General features: G+C 36.5%; 1 protein-coding gene across 2 annotated transcripts in view; it reads left to right on the forward strand.

Annotated features, from left to right (window-relative positions):
- Positions 1 to 18139, forward strand: part of Smchd1 (structural maintenance of chromosomes flexible hinge domain containing 1) — a 141701-nt gene that overhangs the window by 13349 nt on the left and 110213 nt on the right. For both annotated transcript variants that reach the window (XM_070029482.1, XM_070029483.1), the window contains exons 4-10: positions 1847 to 1929; positions 2980 to 3110; positions 6290 to 6404; positions 6509 to 6628; positions 13294 to 13460; positions 16474 to 16564; positions 17450 to 17660. In XM_070029482.1, the coding sequence (XP_069885583.1) occupies positions 1847 to 1929; positions 2980 to 3110; positions 6290 to 6404; positions 6509 to 6628; positions 13294 to 13460; positions 16474 to 16564; positions 17450 to 17660 (918 nt within the window). The remainder of the gene's footprint in view (positions 1 to 1846; positions 1930 to 2979; positions 3111 to 6289; positions 6405 to 6508; positions 6629 to 13293; positions 13461 to 16473; positions 16565 to 17449; positions 17661 to 18139) is intronic.

The raw sequence follows: 18139 nt of genomic DNA on the forward strand, positions 1-18139 counted from the left end.
CAAGTTAGGTAATTCAGTTTTTGTATAATGTACAATGAATATATTGGCTGCATCTACTTGGAACTTTTTGCTGGTTATTTGGAGCCTGGCTGGCTTCAAACCAGGGTCATCTGACTTCATCCTCTGAGTATCTAGGATTACAGGCATGAGCCACCAGTATCCTATTGGTCTGTTTTTGTTTTTGTTTCTATTTGTTGTTGTTTTGTGTCAGTTCTGGGGCTTGAACTAGGCCTGGTGCCGTCCTTGAACTTTTTTGTTAAAGGCTAGCACTCTACCACTTGAGCCATAGCTCTACTTCTGGTAGAGTTAAGAGTTAATTGCAGATAAGAGTCTCGCAGACTTTCCTGTTCAGGCTGGTTTTGAATCATGATCCTCAGATCTTACCCTCTTGAGTGGGATTATAGGCATGAGACACTAGTCTAGCTGCTGGGGTTGTAATTATTTTATTTATTTTTATAGATCAGAGGCCTTGAACTCAGGGCTTGGGTGCTGTCCCTTAGTTCTTTTGCTCAAAGCTAGTGCTCTATCACTTTGAACCACAGGGCCATTTCTGGTTTTTCAGTGCTTACTTGGAAATAAGAGTCTCACATTTTTCTACTTGGGCTGGCTTTGAACCGTGTTCCTCAGATCTCAGCCTCCTGAGTGGCTAGGATTACAGGCATGAGCCACTGGTGCCCAGCTGTGCCCTTCTTATTTTTATGCTTTTGATTGGGTAATGCTGTGTAGCCCAGCCTGGCTCTGACATCATCTTAGAGGAGCTCAGCTTCTCAAGTTCTGGGATAACAAGCATGAACTAGCATTCTTTTCCTTTTCCTTTTTTCTTCTCTGTTTTCTTCTTTTCCTTTCTTCCCCTCCTTTCCTCCTCTTTCATTCTTTCTCTCCCTTCGTTCTTCATTTCTCTTTTCTTTTCCTTCCTTTATTCTCCTTTTTTTGAGGGATATGATCTTGCCTTGTAGCCCAAGCTGGCTTAAAACTCCCCATGTAGCCCTGGGATTTGTGGTCTTCTCACCTTGGTCTCCCAAGTGCTAGAGTTAGTGTCAAGCTAATATAATTACCAAGCAACATGTAGCTCTGGTTGGCATTGAACTCTGAATCTTTTTGCCTCCTCCACTTTGCTCATTGAGTATGCTACCAAGTCTAGCCCCTTTTTTTCTTTTAGCATTTTAAAATTGGCTTACATTAGTATACAAAGTGGGATTTCATTGTTAGATTTCCATACAAGTTTACAATATATTTGCCTTTTTAACTAAGGAGAAAAATGTGAAAAAAGTTTTAAATAGTGGCCTATAAGAAAGAATATGTTACTGATAAATTGGATGTCAAATTAGTGGTTTTGATAAAGAATCTGTAGTTCTGTGAAGAAGTGTCCTGCCATTTGACAATAACATTTTTATTTAGTTTTGGTCTTTTGTTTTCAGACAAGGTCTTGCTATATCGCTGACAGGCCTAAAACTGGTATTCCTCCTGCTCAGTGTCCCTAGTGCTGGGGTTACAGATGTGTGCCACATCCTGTCTTCAAACTAGCTCTTATGAGAGACTTTATAGTTGCTTTATATTTTTCTCTTTGAGTGTGATTACTTTTGATTTGTATATGATGCGGTTACTTTATATATTATTTCAGGTTATGATTATAGTCTTCTGTTTCTTGTGTCTGTATGTTTTTCTTAGATTATAAACTTAAAATAGGAATAATGGTTGGCTGACTTATGCTGTATAATACCATACAAGTATTGATTGATGACTGCTTTTTTATGCTGATAGTGATTGGAGTTTCTTCTACTTTGAACCATTATGATATATTGAGGAGGGAAAAGTTAAACAATAATGTTTTCTCAATCTCTTTCAGCATTTGCTCTTGCAGAATTAATTGATAATTCATTGTCGGCGACTTCTCATAATGTTGGTATTAGAAGAATACAGATTAAGTTGGTAAGAAAATGCATGAAGAAATAAAAGTTTTTGGCTGGGAATGTGGCTTAGTAGTAGAGTACTTGCCTAGCATGCATGAAACCCTGTGTTCTATTCCTTAGTATCACATAAATAGAAAAACGCCAGAAGTGGCACTGTGGCTCAAGTGGTAGAGTGTAGTGTTGAGCACAGAGAGGCTCAGGGACAGAGCCCAGGCCCTGAGTTCAAACCCCAAGACTGGCAAAAAAAAGAAATTTAAAGTTTTTATAAGAACAGAAAAAAAAGAAAACAGATATAGCAAGGGTAGTAATACTAATTTGATGTCTTTATCCATTGTTAAGATTTTTTCCATTAGTCTTATTTTCTATGCATATGATATGTATGTTTACACTTAAAAAATAAACCCCCCTCTTTCCTAGAAATACATTGTAAACATTTGATATATGACTAGTCTACAATACAGTATTCCATTGCTGCAGAGTGATTTGTTTGCTGTAGTGTAAGTTACATAATCTGTTTCCCCTATACTTTTGCCATTAGGAAAAATGCAAAGATGATGAATATTAATATGTCTCTGTACATGTCCTTTAATTATTTCCTTAAGTCGAATTCTGTGAAGTGAATTTTCTGGGTTAAGGAGACATGAATAATTCTAAGGCAAGCCAGGTGCCAGTGACTCATGTTTGTAATCCTCAGAAAGCTAAGATCTGAGGATTGTGGCTCAGAGCTAGCCCAGGCAGGAAACTCTGTGAGACTCTTATCTCTAGTTAACTACTAGAAAAACCAGAAATGGCGCTGTGTCTCAAGTGGTAGAGCACTGGCCTTGTGCTGAAGAGTGCAAAGAGAGTGCTCAGACCCAGAGTTCAAGCCCCATGACCGACAAAGAAAAAAAAAATTCTAAGGCTTTTGGTAGATTTGGCTGAAGTGCCTTTCAGAAAGTTGTATTACTTTATACTTCTACCAGCAATGTAGAATCATATATACTGAATCATATTTATTGAATCATATATATATGTATCACAAATATTGAGTTGATTATTTTTGTCTTTTTGAACTTACTTTGTTTCATAGCTTTTTGATGAAACACAAGGAAAACCTGCAGTGGCGGTGATAGATAATGGAAGAGGAATGACCTCTAAACAGCTTAACAACTGGGCGGTGTACAGGTTGTCAAAATTTACAAGGCAAGGTGACTTTGAAAGGTTAGAAAATTTTACATTTTTTAATGGGTGGCTGTATTTAAAGAACTCTTAATGTGCCTTTATATACATGCAATACATTATAAAGTATTTAGATTTTAACATATTTAGGTTTTATTATAGAGTTTTTGTGATTAATATTAGAAGTAGAATTATATACTATTGTGCCTTATAAGATAAAATGCTTTATTGAACAGTTCTTTTTGCATTTCCTGAAGTAGAAGGGGTTACATGGATACGTTAAATACCTTAGAACCTTATCCCCTTTTCTTCCTAAGTGGGTAAGAACTATGTAGGCCAACAGACTAAATTTAAAATAAGCTTTAGAAATCACTTCATGTCGCTAGCAAAATGTCTGAAAGTGCATGAAGTTTGGACTTTGTTTTTTTTGTTTTTGTTTTTTATTTTTTTGTGGGGGGTTCTGGTCGTGGGGCCTGCACTCTGGGCCTGGGTACTGTCTGTCAGCTCTTCAGCTCAAGGCTAGCTCTCTACTACTTCAGCCACAGCGTCACTTCTGGCTTTTTTTTTTAATGCTTATGTGGTGCTGAGGAATTGAACCCAGGGCCTCAAGCATGGAAGGCAACGCTCTACCACTGAGCCACCTTCCCAGCCCCGAACTTATGTATTTCTATATTTTATTTTATTTATTTATTTTTTTTGGTCCGGTCATGGGGACTGAACTCTGGGCCTGGGCACTGTCCCTCAGCTTTTTCAGCTCAAGGCTAGCGCTCTACCACCTGAGCCACAGCACCACTTCCGGCTTTTTACTTTTTGCTTATGTGGTGCTGAGGAGTCGAACCCAGGGCCTCATGCATGCAAGGCAAGCGCTCTACCACTGAGCCACCTTCCCAGCCCCATGTATTTCTATATTTTAGTGTCCTGTTTTTCAAAACATTTATGGTAATTTGGGAATAGAACCCAGTTTTGTTTCATAATAGGCTTGTAAAAAGTGTCCTGAATAAGAAGAAATATGCTGAAAGCTACTAGAAAGAAAAATATTTAGCCTGGTGCTGGTGGCTCAGGCCTGTAATCCTAGCTGCTCAGGAGGCTGAGATCTGAGGATGGTGGTTTGAAGCCAGACAGAGCAGGAAAATCTGTGAGACTCTTCTCCAGGGAATTAACCACCTGAAAACAAAACTGGAAGTGGAGCTGTGGCTCACAGTGGTAGATCCCTAGCTTGAGGACAGCACCCAGGCCCGGGGTTCAAGCTTCATGACCAAAAAACAAAAACAAACAAAAAAGATAAATATTTAAATTCTTGTAATAGTGTACAACTCTATTAGGAAAAGATTTGACCCACAAGTCTTTTTTTTTGCCGGTTGTGGGGCTTCAACTCTGGGCCTGGGCACTGTCCCCCAGCTCTTCAGCTCAAGGCTAGCACTCTTCCACTTGAGCTACAGCGCCACTTCTGGCTTTTTTTGCTTATTTGGTGCTGAGGAATCGAATCTAGGGCCTCATGTATGCAAGGCAAGCACTCTACCACTGAGCCACCTTCCCAGCCCCCTAACAAGTCTTTGTTTTTTCCTGTGCCAGACCTGAGTGTCATTCCTGAGTTTTTGTGCTCAAGGCACAAAAAAGGATTAGAGGCAAGAGCTACTGGCACCTGTTTGTTTTTTGTTTTTTGTGTTTTTTTTCCCCACCAAGTCCTGGGACTTGAACTCAGAGTCTGGGTGCTGTCCCTGAGATTTTTTTTTGCTTGATCCTAGTGTACTACTACTTGAGCCTCAGCTCCACTTCTAGCTTTTAGATGGTTATTTGGAGGTAAGAGTCTCATGGCCTTTTTTGTCCAGATTGCCTTTGAACCATGATCCTCAGATCTCAGCCTCCTGAGTAGCTAGGATAACAGGAGTAAGGCACCAATATCCCATAAGTCTCTGATAATTTAAGTTGTAGATTTGAGATAGCTTTCTCCTCTCCCCTCCCATCTCCTTCCCGTCTTCTCTCCTCTCCTCTTCTTTTCTTTTTTTGTCTTTCTAATGGTCTCCTATAGCCCAGACTGCCCTGGAATTTGTATTTCTCTTATCTCACTCTCCCAAGTGCTAAGATTATAGGTGTGCACCACTATATCTTGATTTAGTTTGTGTATTTTTTCCTTATGGTCAAACAACATATTCTAAATTATTTCAGGGCTTTTAAATGTATTTAGTTTTGTTTTATGATCTAGGATGTTACCTATCTTGGTGAATTTTCTCTGTGTCTCTGAAAAGAAGTTGTAGAGTTGCTATTTGGATTTTTAATTTCTTGATCCTCATGCTGACTTTTGGTGTGTGGTATTTTCTGAAAGACATACATTTGAAGTAGATACATTTTCATTGTAAAGGTTATGTACAGAAAGTTACAGTTATGTAAGTCAGGTAACGCGTACATAACTTTTGGACAGTGTCATCTCTTCCCTCCTTTTCTCCCAGTTTTTCCCTCCTGATTCTCCCCTTCCAAATTGTTCTTTTTCAATATAGTGTCTAGTGAGAATCACTGCTGTATTTGTTCACCCTTTATATAACTAATAGATGCAAATTAAAATCTTTAAAAAGCTATATAAGGATGTTGTGTTTTAATAATACATTTTATTTTTAGTTAATGAACACAATATTAGTAATAGTTTTTCCCAGCCATATACCCTTCAGTTTTACTAGCCATTTCTTTTGCAACAAAATGTCTGTCTGTGATGTTCTTGGAACTTGAACTCAGGTTCTGGGCACTATCCCAGAGCTTTTTCACTCAAGGCTAACATTCTCCAACTTAGAGCCATGGTTCTACTTACAGTTTTCTGAGGGTTAATTGGAGATAAGGGTCTCATGAACTTTCCTGCCTGGGCTATCTTTGAATTTAGATCTTCAGATCTCAGCCTCCTGAGTGGCTAGGGTTATAAGCATGAGCTGGTGCCCAGTCCCAAATATATTTTTATATCAGTATCCTTTATCCTTATATCAATATCTTTCCTAAAGGATTTTTTAAAATCCTATTTGGGAACTTGAGAATTTGGAGCTTAGTTTTCTCATTTCTTAATGTTTTCAGGGGAAACATAATGCCTGATCTGTGGGTATAAGAACTATTGGAGTAGATGTCTTGACTTTGCTCTAATTACTTTTCATGTTTGAATTAAGCTGGCTTGGTGGTCAGTTTTTTTAGGCACTTAAATAGATTATTTACAATCACTGCATTAATGCAATGTTTTATTTTAGTGATCATTCAGGATATGTTCGGCCAGTACCAGTGCCACGCAGTTTAAATAGTGATATTTCCTATTTTGGTGTTGGTGGCAAACAGGCTGTTTTCTTTGTTGGACAATCAGCCAGAGTAAGTGAAAATATTTCTTATAAGTGAAATTTGATCAACATATTTTGAGATTAAGCAGTTTAACTATTAGCAGTTTTTAAAGTACTGTTTTTAATATTTGGCAGATGATAAGCAAACCTGCAGATTCCCAAGATGTTCATGAACTTGTGCTCTCTAAAGAAGATTTTGAGAAAAAGGAAAAAAATAAGGAGGCAATATACAGTGGATATATTAGAAACAGAAAGGTATAATACATTTTAAAACTCACAACTGTAAATTTATTCCTTTGACTAGATAATAAGGACATTTTCTAATTTATTACTAAAATGTTAGTATTTAGTTTTTTTTTTTTAAATGAGAGATTTTTTTTATTATCCTAGGCTGGACTTGAAGTTTTAGCTTTAGCTTCTCAGTGCTGGATTATATAGGCATTGTGCTGCCATGCGTGACTTTCAGTTTTTTGTTTTTTTTTTTAACCAGTCCTGAGGCTTGACCTTAGGGCCTGGGCCCTGTCCCTGAATCTCTTCGAGCGCATGACTAGCACTCTACCACTTGAACCACAGCACTACAACTTGCTTTTTCTGAGTAGTTTATTGGAGATAAGAGTCTCATGGATTTTTCTGCCCAGGCTAACTTCTTCAAACCCTGATCCTTACATCTCAGTCTACTGAGTAGCTAGGATTACAGCAGTGAGCCACCAGCACCTGGCTCAATAATGTTTAAAAACTTGGAAATATGAAATATTAGGAATGAGTTATTTGATGTTCATTCTTTTTCTTTTGTTTGAATAGTAAAAATGATCATTTACCTGCATCCTTAGGCTAAAATTATTAATGTAATAAGTTTTCCTATAAAGCCTAATAAGGTTACATAGTTTTTCCTAGTTTGAATTTGAGTTTTAAAGTCTTGTTATGAAATATATAAACTTTAGAAAAGCACTGATAGGATAGGGTAGTAGAGTTTTAGGAAATTAGAACTTCAGAGAAATATATGGGATTTGTCCTACAAATTTCTTTTTAAATTGTCACTTCAATATGGCAAATTGTTAAGAAATTTGAATCTTGGAGGTAAGTACATGACATTTATTCTTGTTTCTTTTCTTTTCTTTTTTTTTTTGGATCCAGTCGTGGGGCCTGAACTCTGAGCCTGAGCCTGAGTGCTGTCTCTCAGCTCTTCAGCTCAAGGCTAGCGCTCTACCACTTCAGCCATAGCGCCACTTCCGGCTTTTTTCTTTTTGCTTATGTGGTGCTGAGGAATCAAACCCAGGACCTCATGCATGGAAGGCAAGCGCTCTACCACTGAGCCACCTTCCCAGCCCTTCTTGTACATTTTCTGCTTGAAGCATTTTATATTTTTTCATCTTAAAATCTTTTGAGTAATCTTGAACATTTTAAAATTGCTTTGTAAGGTTCTAAAATAAAATTTTAGAAATTTTGTTCAGTGTCAGAAAAGTACTGGTAACATTTTTGTGAATTTTCTTGTCTATTTTTTAAGAAAATAAATACAGTTTTTACTCCACATTCCTTGAACATTTTGAGTTAGGTTTTTCAGTTAAGGTGTTTTTAATCTTTTTTTTTTAAGGCAGTTTAGATTTTTATATCTTACATTGGCCTTTGGAAAACAAAATTTTATTAGTTTCCTTGGCTATTTTTAGTATTAGATTTAATGTTATGATTTACAGCATTATACCAGCACTTTTAAAGCTGTCCTTACAAGTAGGAACACATGCATACAAGAATTAATAGAGTTTAATAACTTTATGTCACTGTCTTGTTCTAAGCCTAGCATTTTAGAAGGCTTATTTACTTGGAGAATCTAAGTTTGTTGAATATAAATAGGATCTAGCAGTAATAGTTATACAGATGTTACACAATGTGTGTCACTTTTCATCTTTAAAAGCTTTGGCTGGGTAGACTAGATTTAAAGCATTCACAAATCAAATATTTGTTTAACTTAAATTAGGGAAACAGTGTCAGTGAACTAAATTGACCTTTCTATTGTACAAGTGTATCTCATATATACAAGAGTGGCCTAACTCAATGCACATTGTATAACTCAATCTATACTTGCTGGTCATTTTGCATGTTATTAAACTTACCTACTCCTCCCTGTAAATTGTTGCATATTTTTAAAATAAAGCTTAGACATTTAGCCCAGTTTTAGTAGAATGTAAATTACAATCACTTAACACTTTATATAAAGATATTTAAATGAACTTAGTTTCCTAAGTAGTTGAAAGGTCTGATAAAATTAGCAAAAAAGCTAGTTATGTCTTAATGTAATTTGCCAGATTTTGCAAATGTTACAGAATAAAATACTTTAATACACAAAATTGGGCTGTAACATCATGCATTGTATCTTGATCCTTAATTCTTTTTGGTGATTTCAAATTATTGCCAACTTAATCATAAATCTTTAAAATTTCAATTTGTATTATATTTAAGACCTACCAATACATTCTACTTTATTAATTTTCTAGAGTTTGTTTTAATTCTTTTTTCCCACTTTACAACAGTTAAGACAAATCTTATTCTGTAAAACCCTTTCTTTGTCCAAAACTATTTTTTCTTCACTTTACTGTCCTTTTCAAAAACATTCTCATAGATTCCTATATCTTTCCTACTTGAAAGAGAGCTTCTTCCACTCTAGGGCTTGAATTTAGGGTCTTTTAAACTTTACTCATTGGATCTGAGCTTCCTGAGTAGCTAGGCTTGTAGGCATGCTATACTTGTGTTTAATTTGATTTTTACAAAATTTTTGAATTCAGACAAAACTTCTAAGAAAATTAAATAATCTTTTTTTTGTTTTGTTTTGATCGTGGGGCCTGAACTCAAGGCACTGTACCACTTGAGCAACAGCACCACTTCCAGCTTTTTCTGCTTATGTGGTGCTCAGGAATCGAACCCAGGGCCTCATGCATGCAAGGCAAGCACTCTACCACCAAGCCACCTTCCCAGCCCCAATTAAATAATCTTACTAGCCTTATTTTAATGAAGACCAAAGAAGAAAATCTCAGATTATCTTCCTACACGACAATTTACAAAGCTCTATTTGTTCCTAAAGTAATTAGAATATCTCTGCTCAGGAATGGAATTGGAGCATTTTGGTTAAGAAAAATAAAATGTTCATATTTATGAGGGGAGATCTTGTAAGATCTGTCAACACTGTTTACTATGCAGCTCCATTTAGAGAGATTCAAGGAAGCTAGGCTCCATTATCTATTAAAATGAATTCTCCTTAGCCATGTCAAGAAATACTCAGTGTTTCTCATAATATAGGATATTGGGAGTTGATTGGTTGTGGCTCGAATAGTGGGTACCCTTTGGCATCTTTAAATTCGCAGGGACTGCCATTTCAGAAGTGGATCTTTCCCATGGGGCCCCTTCTTCCCTTGAAGAATAGTCCTTTCTCCAAGTATTTTGTGTTTTCCCTCATGGCACAGGGAACATATCTTTGAATATTGTGGCCCCTTCCTTAAGGCATTTGGCTTTCCATGCCTTGAATTTCCACATTTACAACATTTCCTCTTTAGGTTACTGGAATCAATTTGCTGCTTAGAGTTGTCCTAGGTTCTTCTTCCAGGAGACTTTACTTTAGAGGGAAGTTTCTCACAGCCAATATTTGACCTTACTTTTCAGCAAATAGACTTGTAATTAACCTCTCTTAATCTGTCTATTAAATACTTTGTTTTAAATTTTTTTTTTTTTTTTTTTTTGCCGGTCATGGGGCCTGAACTCTGGGCCTGGGCACTGTCCCTCAGCTCTTCAGCTCAAGGCTAGTGCTCTACCACTGGAGCCACAGCACCACTTCCGGCTTTTTCTGTTTATGTGGTGCTGAGGAATCGAACCCAGGGCCTCATGCTTGCAAGGCATGCACTCTACCGCTGAGCTACCTTCCCAGCCCCTGTTTTAAATTTTTAAAAATTAAAAAAAATATTGTTTTAGAGGTGATATACAGCAGGGTTACCTTTACATACATCAGGTAATAAGTACATTTCTTTCCTTTTGCTTAGTATCATCTGTTCCCTCATTCTCTCTCATTCCCTCCCTCCCATCTCTGACCATAAGTTGCTTGGTTCATTTTCATTAATGTCCAGTGCAGCCGGTGGACACTGCTGTTGCACTTTTTCATCAATTTTCCACTGATTCTGTGCCTTTCCCCTACCTTCCCTCAGATGTGCACATGTATACACCATATGTGAGGTAAAGAATACAAAGTCATCTAAAAGTGAAAAGACAGATTAAGAAAAGGTCCTTTGTTTCCTTGTCTTTGTCCATTAAATCTTGATTGCTGAAATCCTCAAAGGCCAAATTTACTAACTTTTAAAATGGGGTATGGTTCCTGTCTTCTGTTTTTGTAGGATCTTTATCTTTTCCCTTAATCTATCATTAACTGCTTTGTGCATTATATTATTTTTTTCAATTAAGCAATAATTCTTTTAATCATGTAATTAAAAAATTTTACATTAATACTTTTAATTTGATAATTTCATTTTGGTATATCCACTGAGAATGGTGGCATTTTTCCACTGGTTTAGTTTCATTCCTGACAATGGACATCATCAGTATAATCCTTGATTATACTTTTTTTCAGGATTGCAACTGACTGAGACTAGAAAGACCAATGTAGTAAACATAACCTTAATAGAATTAAAAACAAAGCTCCCATTTACAGATCAGGTTTCTGTTGTCCAATTTTAATATTGAGTCCACATTGTCCTTTAATCCCTTTCCTTTAAAGTCCTAATTTTTTTTTGTCGGTCATGGGGCTTGAACTTGGCCTGGGCCCGCTGTCCCTGAGTTTTTCAGTATTTTGAAGCACTCAAGGCGAGTGCTCTACCACTTGAGTCACAGTGCCACTTCCGGTTTTCTGGTTTTGGGTGGAGATAAGAGTCTCAAAGACTTTCCTGCTCAAGCTGGCTTTAATCCGGGATCCTCATATCTCAGCCTTCTGAGTAGCTAGGATTACAGGCGTGAGCCACTGGCGCCTGGCCTTAAAGTCCTCTAATTCTAAAAAAATACATTGTATTAGAAAATTGCCAGGAATACTAGTAATGGTTCCCATCTTTTTTTTCTGTACTTGGAGAGAAAGATGGAAGACAATGAAAAAAATATAGGGATACACAGCTGCTCTGATTCTCTGGGGAATGGAGTATTCCAACCTCTGACTAAGTTCATTTAATAGAAAAACCTTAGCCTAGGGCTGGGAAGGTGGCTCAGTGGTGGAGTGCTTGCCTTGCATGCACGAGGCCCTGGGTTTGATTCTTCAGCAACACATAAACAGAAAAAGTCAGAAGTGGTGCTGTGGTTCAAGTGGTAGAGCGCTAGCCTTGAGCTGAAGGGCTCACGGACAGCGCCCAGGCCCAGAGTTCAAGCCCCATGACTGACAAAAAAAAAAAAAAAAACCAAAAAACCTTAGCCTAGTACTCTTAAGGACTGACATCTCCTTTCACCTTAATGAGTAAAGTTTAATAAACACAATGATGTTGTGTGGGGAGATATCTCACTCTTAGCATTGCATTTCTCTACATTTGGGATTTGAACTTCTCTTATAGCTAGATTCTAGTTGTTTAAGCACTTTTGAAACAAGCACTCAAGGAAACAGGATATCAATCCTTAGTAAATGGCCTCCTCATGTAAACCAAAAGATTACTTAGTAATTATTTTGAGTAACCTAGTTTCTGAAATCACTGTCTTCATGTCCAGCCAGAAGGGAAGGAACAAACAACTATGATGAAGAGAATTTTATGTCCACTGACACTGGTGGGTGGTGACTAGCTATCCTAAGAAACATACAAAAGATGGCCCCTTAAATTGATTACAGAAGAGGGTGTAATCTCACAATCACAAAAACCTACATGCCTTATGAAACCCAAAGAGAGATAACCCTCCTGTCTTTTAACTAATGGCATAACATTGAATACTGAGGTCCCAACTTTCAAGTTCATGGGGCATTTGTACAAGATGGAAAAATTTGGATAGCAAAGATTACTGTTTTCTCTCTAGTCTCTTAGCCCAGATGCATATGTGAAGACTGGTGTCCAGGAACATGTTTTAACATCTGGTTCCTGGGGTATGGGATGGTTCATGTGAGCCAAATGCTGGCTTGAGAGAGCAGAGACATGGGTCTGCAACTCCTGACTGCAACTCCTTGGACCTGTGAGAGAATGGAGCTAGTTTTGGGGCTAGTGATATGATACATCAGAGTTTACCTGTAGTGGGTTTTTTTTATCCCCCAAGGACAGGAAAGCCCATCTCCAAAGCATCTGGTGCCATGGAACTGCTGAAATAGATTTCTCTTTGCTTTTTCTCCTCCTCCATCTTTTTTTTTTTTTTTTGGGTCCAGTCGTGGGGCCTGAACTCTGGGCCTGGGTGCTGTCTCTCAGCCCTTTAGCACAAGACTAGCGCTTTACCACTTGAGCCACAGCGCCACTTCCGGCTTTTTTTTTCTTTATGTGGTGCTGAAGAATCGAACCCAGGGCCTCAGGCATGCAAGGCAAGCGCCCTACCACTGAGCCACCTTCCTAGCCCTCTCCTCCTCCATCTTTTGTTTCTGTTATCTTCTCTGTCTAGGAAAGAGACAGAAAGCTTCTACCATAGCTAACAGATTCAGACAGTAACAAGTTTATTGTCTTATTTTCATACTTGCAAATAATCTATTTCAAAAGCATGTCAGTATGTATACCATTTGTCTAGGTGAAAGTTTTCTTGGCCCTTTCAGTGTTGTCACAGACTCACCTAGTGTGTTATATTTGGACCATTTTTTCCCAACAGTTTTTTTGAAGATTGTTTTGAAGACTATCCAAATGAATCACATTAAAATTTATGTAGGGCTGCTATTATAATTAAGATGACTTAAGAAAATTTAAAAATTACTGTAATTTAAGATGTATTTGTATTCACTTTTGTAGCCATCTGATTCTGTTCACATTACAAACGATGATGAAAGATTTCTACATAATCTTATTGTAGAGGAGAAGGAAAAAGATAGTTTTACTGCTGTGGTCATCACAGGGGTACAACCAGAACACATACAGTACTTGAAAAATTATTTCCATCTTTGGACACGACAATTAGCGTAAGTATACTGGACTCAAATAATGTTGCCGTTCATTTTTTTTAAGACAAAATATTTCAGATACATTGAAGCCTCTTTGCTATTCTTTTCATCCAATTTCTTTCAATCCAATATCTAGTATTCTGATATTGGTGTTAATATAGTTCTTTTTCACTCATTTTAAAAATAAAAATAACTGAAGTGTACTGTATTAGTTAAGAGGTCCAGGATTTTTGACACCTATTGTAAAATTAAAAAGGAACTCAATTTATCAACTTCAGCTTTCACATCCATGTCACTGGTTTGCACTGCTTTTCTGTGGCATGTCGTAATCTTCAGTGCTATCTATTTTTTTCTTATGTCTTCCCCAGTATAATACCTTTTAGGTTTGAACTCAGGGTTTTGCACTTTCTAGGCAGGAGCTCCCAACTTGAGCCACCACCCTAGCCTTTATATTTTAGTTCATCACTGTATCCTGATAGTCTGTAACAATAGTTTCTATATGTGAATATATTTATCAAACTAATATATCCAGCCCATCAAAATAGAAGCAGTGAATGTGTTTATGACATACTAATAATACTGAGAATAAATTATTGTGTTTTGTTTAAGAAACTTTTCTAAGTTATATATATATATACCATTAGACCAAATCAGAGGAGTATTTATTTAATGCATATGCTGTCTTTTTATGATGACACATATCATTTATTAGATTGTTTTCTCAATTTACCTTAGTCTGAAATACTGAGTCTTATAATGGGCACATCTGCACAAAAAATAAAAATAACAAAAAATGTATATATTTTAACTTCTCCTGGCTCTTGAACTCAGGGCCTGGGCACTGTCCCTGAGGTACTTCTGGCTTTTTGGTAGTTAATTGGAGATAAAAGTCTAAAGGACTTTACTGCACTGGGTGGTCTCAAAGTGTGACCCTCAGAGCTCAGCTTCTTGAGTAGGATTACATGTGTGAGCCACTGGCGCCTGCCTAAAATTCATATTTAAAAATCTTTTCACACTTCCCTCAAAAGTAATTGTACTCAAAATATTTTGTACTAGAGATACATGTATATTAATGGAGCTTAAATTTTTGTGTCTTGTATAAGAATATAAAATTTTGAATCCTTTTTTCTTGAATGTTTTTTATTGAGAAATTTTATGTCATTTGATTTATTTATTCTATTTCATTCATTCTTTCGTGTATTCATGTATTCAGCAGAGGTGGGAAAACCATTTTTCTGGCAAGATACATTTGGTTATTTATAATGTTATTGGAAGGCCATACAAAATTACCAACACAAGCAGAAAGCCACTGTCAGCCAGCATAGGAGTCAGCATAGGATAAGTATATAGGTCCCATCATGTGCCATTTGGTTTTACAGGGCTTAAGTGGCCCTTGTTGATGTTCCCCACCCCTAAAAAGGTACTCATGGTCTCCTGTATGTGGCCCCTGCATGGTAGGCAAGCACTCTGCCACATAAATTATACTTTCAATTCTATTTGCTTTTAGTTTCTTTTTTTTTTTTTTTTTGCTGGACGTGGGGCCTGAACTGTGGGCCTGGGCTCTGTCCCTCAGCTCTTCAGCTCAAGGCTAGCGCTCTACCACTTGAGCCACAGCTCCACTTCCAGCTTTTTCTGCTTATGTGGTGCTGAGGAATTGAACCCAGGGCCTCATGCATGCAAGGCAAGCACTCTGCCACTGAGCCACCTTCCCAGCCCTGTTTTTAGTTTATTTTTCTGATAGGATATCCTTCTTCCTTTTCTTTGGCTGGCCTCAACCCGTAATCTTTTTTTTACTTATGGCTCCTGGAGGGCTAGGATCACAGGTGTGTGCTGCCAGCCCTGGATAAAGTCTGGCTAGCCTTTGCCTGGACTGGCCTCAAAGAGTTATCCTCATATCTTTGCCTCCAGAATAGCTAAGATTATGCATGTGTGCTACCACTTTGGCTTAACTGTTTTATAGGTTTTTTTTTTTTTTCCTACTGAAGAAAAATAGTGTGGATAGAATAACTTTTAAAACTTTAATCAAATCAGACAATGGTTAAAATGTGTCAAACTTGTTTTCAAATTTCTGAGGATATGAAAATACTCCAATGCTTTTTTTCAGTGGTGTTTTCAGGAAAAGTTAGAATACTAAATCTTAATATTCTTTCCTTTTTTACTGTTTTTCATTTTCGCCTCTTCTATATATATATATATATATATATATATTTTTTTTTTTTTTTTGAGATCTTACTATGTAGCTCAGGCTAGCATTAGGATATCCAGCAACTCTAATTATCTTACAGTCTTTTTTAGTTGAAACTTATGTGAAGGAATTTTGCAAATATATAGTTGAACAATAACTAAAGAATTGTTTTGAATAATTCACCAAAATATATTATTTAACCTATATTTACAAAATAAAATTTCTGAAGATGATAGTTTTCAGTAGGTTTATGTTGAATTTATTAGTTTTGTTTGTTGTAATTGTTTTATTGACTGAAGACATGAAAAGTTCTAGAATGATGTTTTTCTACTAAGAATATTATTTGAAGATGTATAAGTCAGTCTACTGATATTTATGTATTTTCTAGAATGGTCCTAACAAATAGAATTATGAACTCTTGCTTTCTGGGTTTTCTTTATTTGATAAACTATTCTTGAAAGTGGAATATATATAAGCTTTGAAGTTAGGAGTACCTGAATTGAAGTCCGTCTTTCCCTAACTCTAATTCTGTTACTTTAACTAAGTTATATGCACTCCTTACCCCCACTTTTATAAAGTGAGATGCAGTCATACCTGAATTTCAGAATTAAATGTGTTTAAATATGCATGGAGTAGATGTACCTGGAGATGTAACTCAGAGGTGGAGAGCATCTCTGTAGCAAATGTGAAACCCTGGGAAGCCCTGGGTTTGATCTGATATACTAAAACAAAATAAAGCTTGGCACATAATACCCTCAAATTGTAGCAGTTAAATTTTTTTTGTAGATTATCTAAGCTGTAATTTTATGTAATTTTAAAGTATTTAACTTGTCTTCTTTATTTTAGGCATATTTATCATTACTATATTCATGGCCCAAAAGGAAATGAAAAACGTACATCAAAAGAAGTTGGACCTTTCAACAATATTGATATTGATGTAAGATAAAAATTCATCTTAAAGTATTACAGATTATTAGCTATCTGTTCCAGTTCCAAGTGATTCTGGATAATAACTATCAGTCAAAAATCTCTCTCCTTGTCTTTTATTAAGTAATTTGATTATTTGGATACTCAAATAAAGAGATGATTTCTAGATTCTTTTTTCCTGGTCCTGGGGCTTGAACTCAGGGCCTGAGTGCTGTCCTTGAGTTTCTTTGTACACTCTTACCACTTGAGCCATAGTCCCACTTCTGGCTTTTTTTCAGTAGTTTATTGGAGATAAGACTTTCCTGCCCAGGCTGGCTTTGAGCTGCAATCCTCAGATCTCAACTTCTTGAGTAGCTAGGATTACAGGTGTGAGCCTCCAGCACCTACTCCTAGTTTTTTGTTTTTTGTTTTTTAATTTATATTTGTTACAGTACTTGGATTTTTTTTTTATGACCATCATGCCTTGAAAGCAAGGAGAAAAGCAGTGTTTTTACACACATACACAGTTTTTCTTTGCCTTATAGAAGTCTTACAGTGATGACAAGATTTACAAGTATAGAATGTTTTAGTTTTGAGTTCTCAGTATCCTTCCTCATAGTTTTATGTTCTACTTTATAGAAACTGAATTAAATTTGCTAATGACTTACCCTTCTTTCAGTTCTGATTTGATATTTCTTTGCTTTTATTTTTTAGTTGTATATTACTTATTAGGTCAACTTAAAGTTATTTGATCATGCACAAATATATATATATATATATATATATATATGCACACATATATTTCATTAAGCTAGATGATTACTTATATGGAGGTAATTTTTGCCTACTTTTTTGTTAAGTAATAGCTGAAATACAAGTCACCATAGAGCTTAATTATATTTTATTTTTATTTTAGATTTCCATGTTTGAAAAAGGGAAAGCACCTAAGATTGTCAACTTAAGAGAAATACAGGATGACATGCAGACATTGTATATAAACACAGCATCTGATAGTTTTGAGTTCAAGGCTCATGTTGAAGGAGATGGTATAGTGGAAGGGATTATCCGATACCATCCTTTTTTATATGATAGAGAAACTTATCCTGATGATCCATGCTTTCCATCAAGTAAGTTTATCTGGTCTGTTTCAAATGTGATGTGATTTTATGATAGTGATTTTCTAAAATAATGAGTACTACTTCAGTTAAGGTTATGCAGATTTCTGTGTAAATTCAGTTTGAGATGTGAAAAGCACTGGCTATAAAAAAATGCTCTTCTCTCTTAAACCTATAGTCAAATAATTTTTTTATGTATGCCAGGTAATCCTTTTCATATTCTAAGATCATCTTACCTTTGTAGATACTTAAAAATAGCTGGGTGCTAGTGGCTCATACCTGTAATCCTGGCTACTCAGGAGGCTGAGATCTGAGGATTCAGGTTTGAAGCCAGCCCAGACAAACCCTGAGACTCTTATTCCAGTTAACCACCAAGAAGCCAGGAGACTGGAGGTATGGTTCAAGTGGTAGAATGGCAGTTTTTGTTGTTGTTGTTTGTGCCAGTCCTGGGGCTTGAACACAAAGCCTAGACATTGTCCCTGAGCTTCTTT

The sequence above is a fragment of the Dipodomys merriami genome, unplaced genomic scaffold, assembly GCF_024711535.1.
Source record: "Dipodomys merriami isolate MVZ:Mamm:240054 unplaced genomic scaffold, mDipMer1.0.p SCAF_2, whole genome shotgun sequence".
Lineage (NCBI taxonomy): Eukaryota > Metazoa > Chordata > Mammalia > Rodentia > Heteromyidae > Dipodomys > Dipodomys merriami.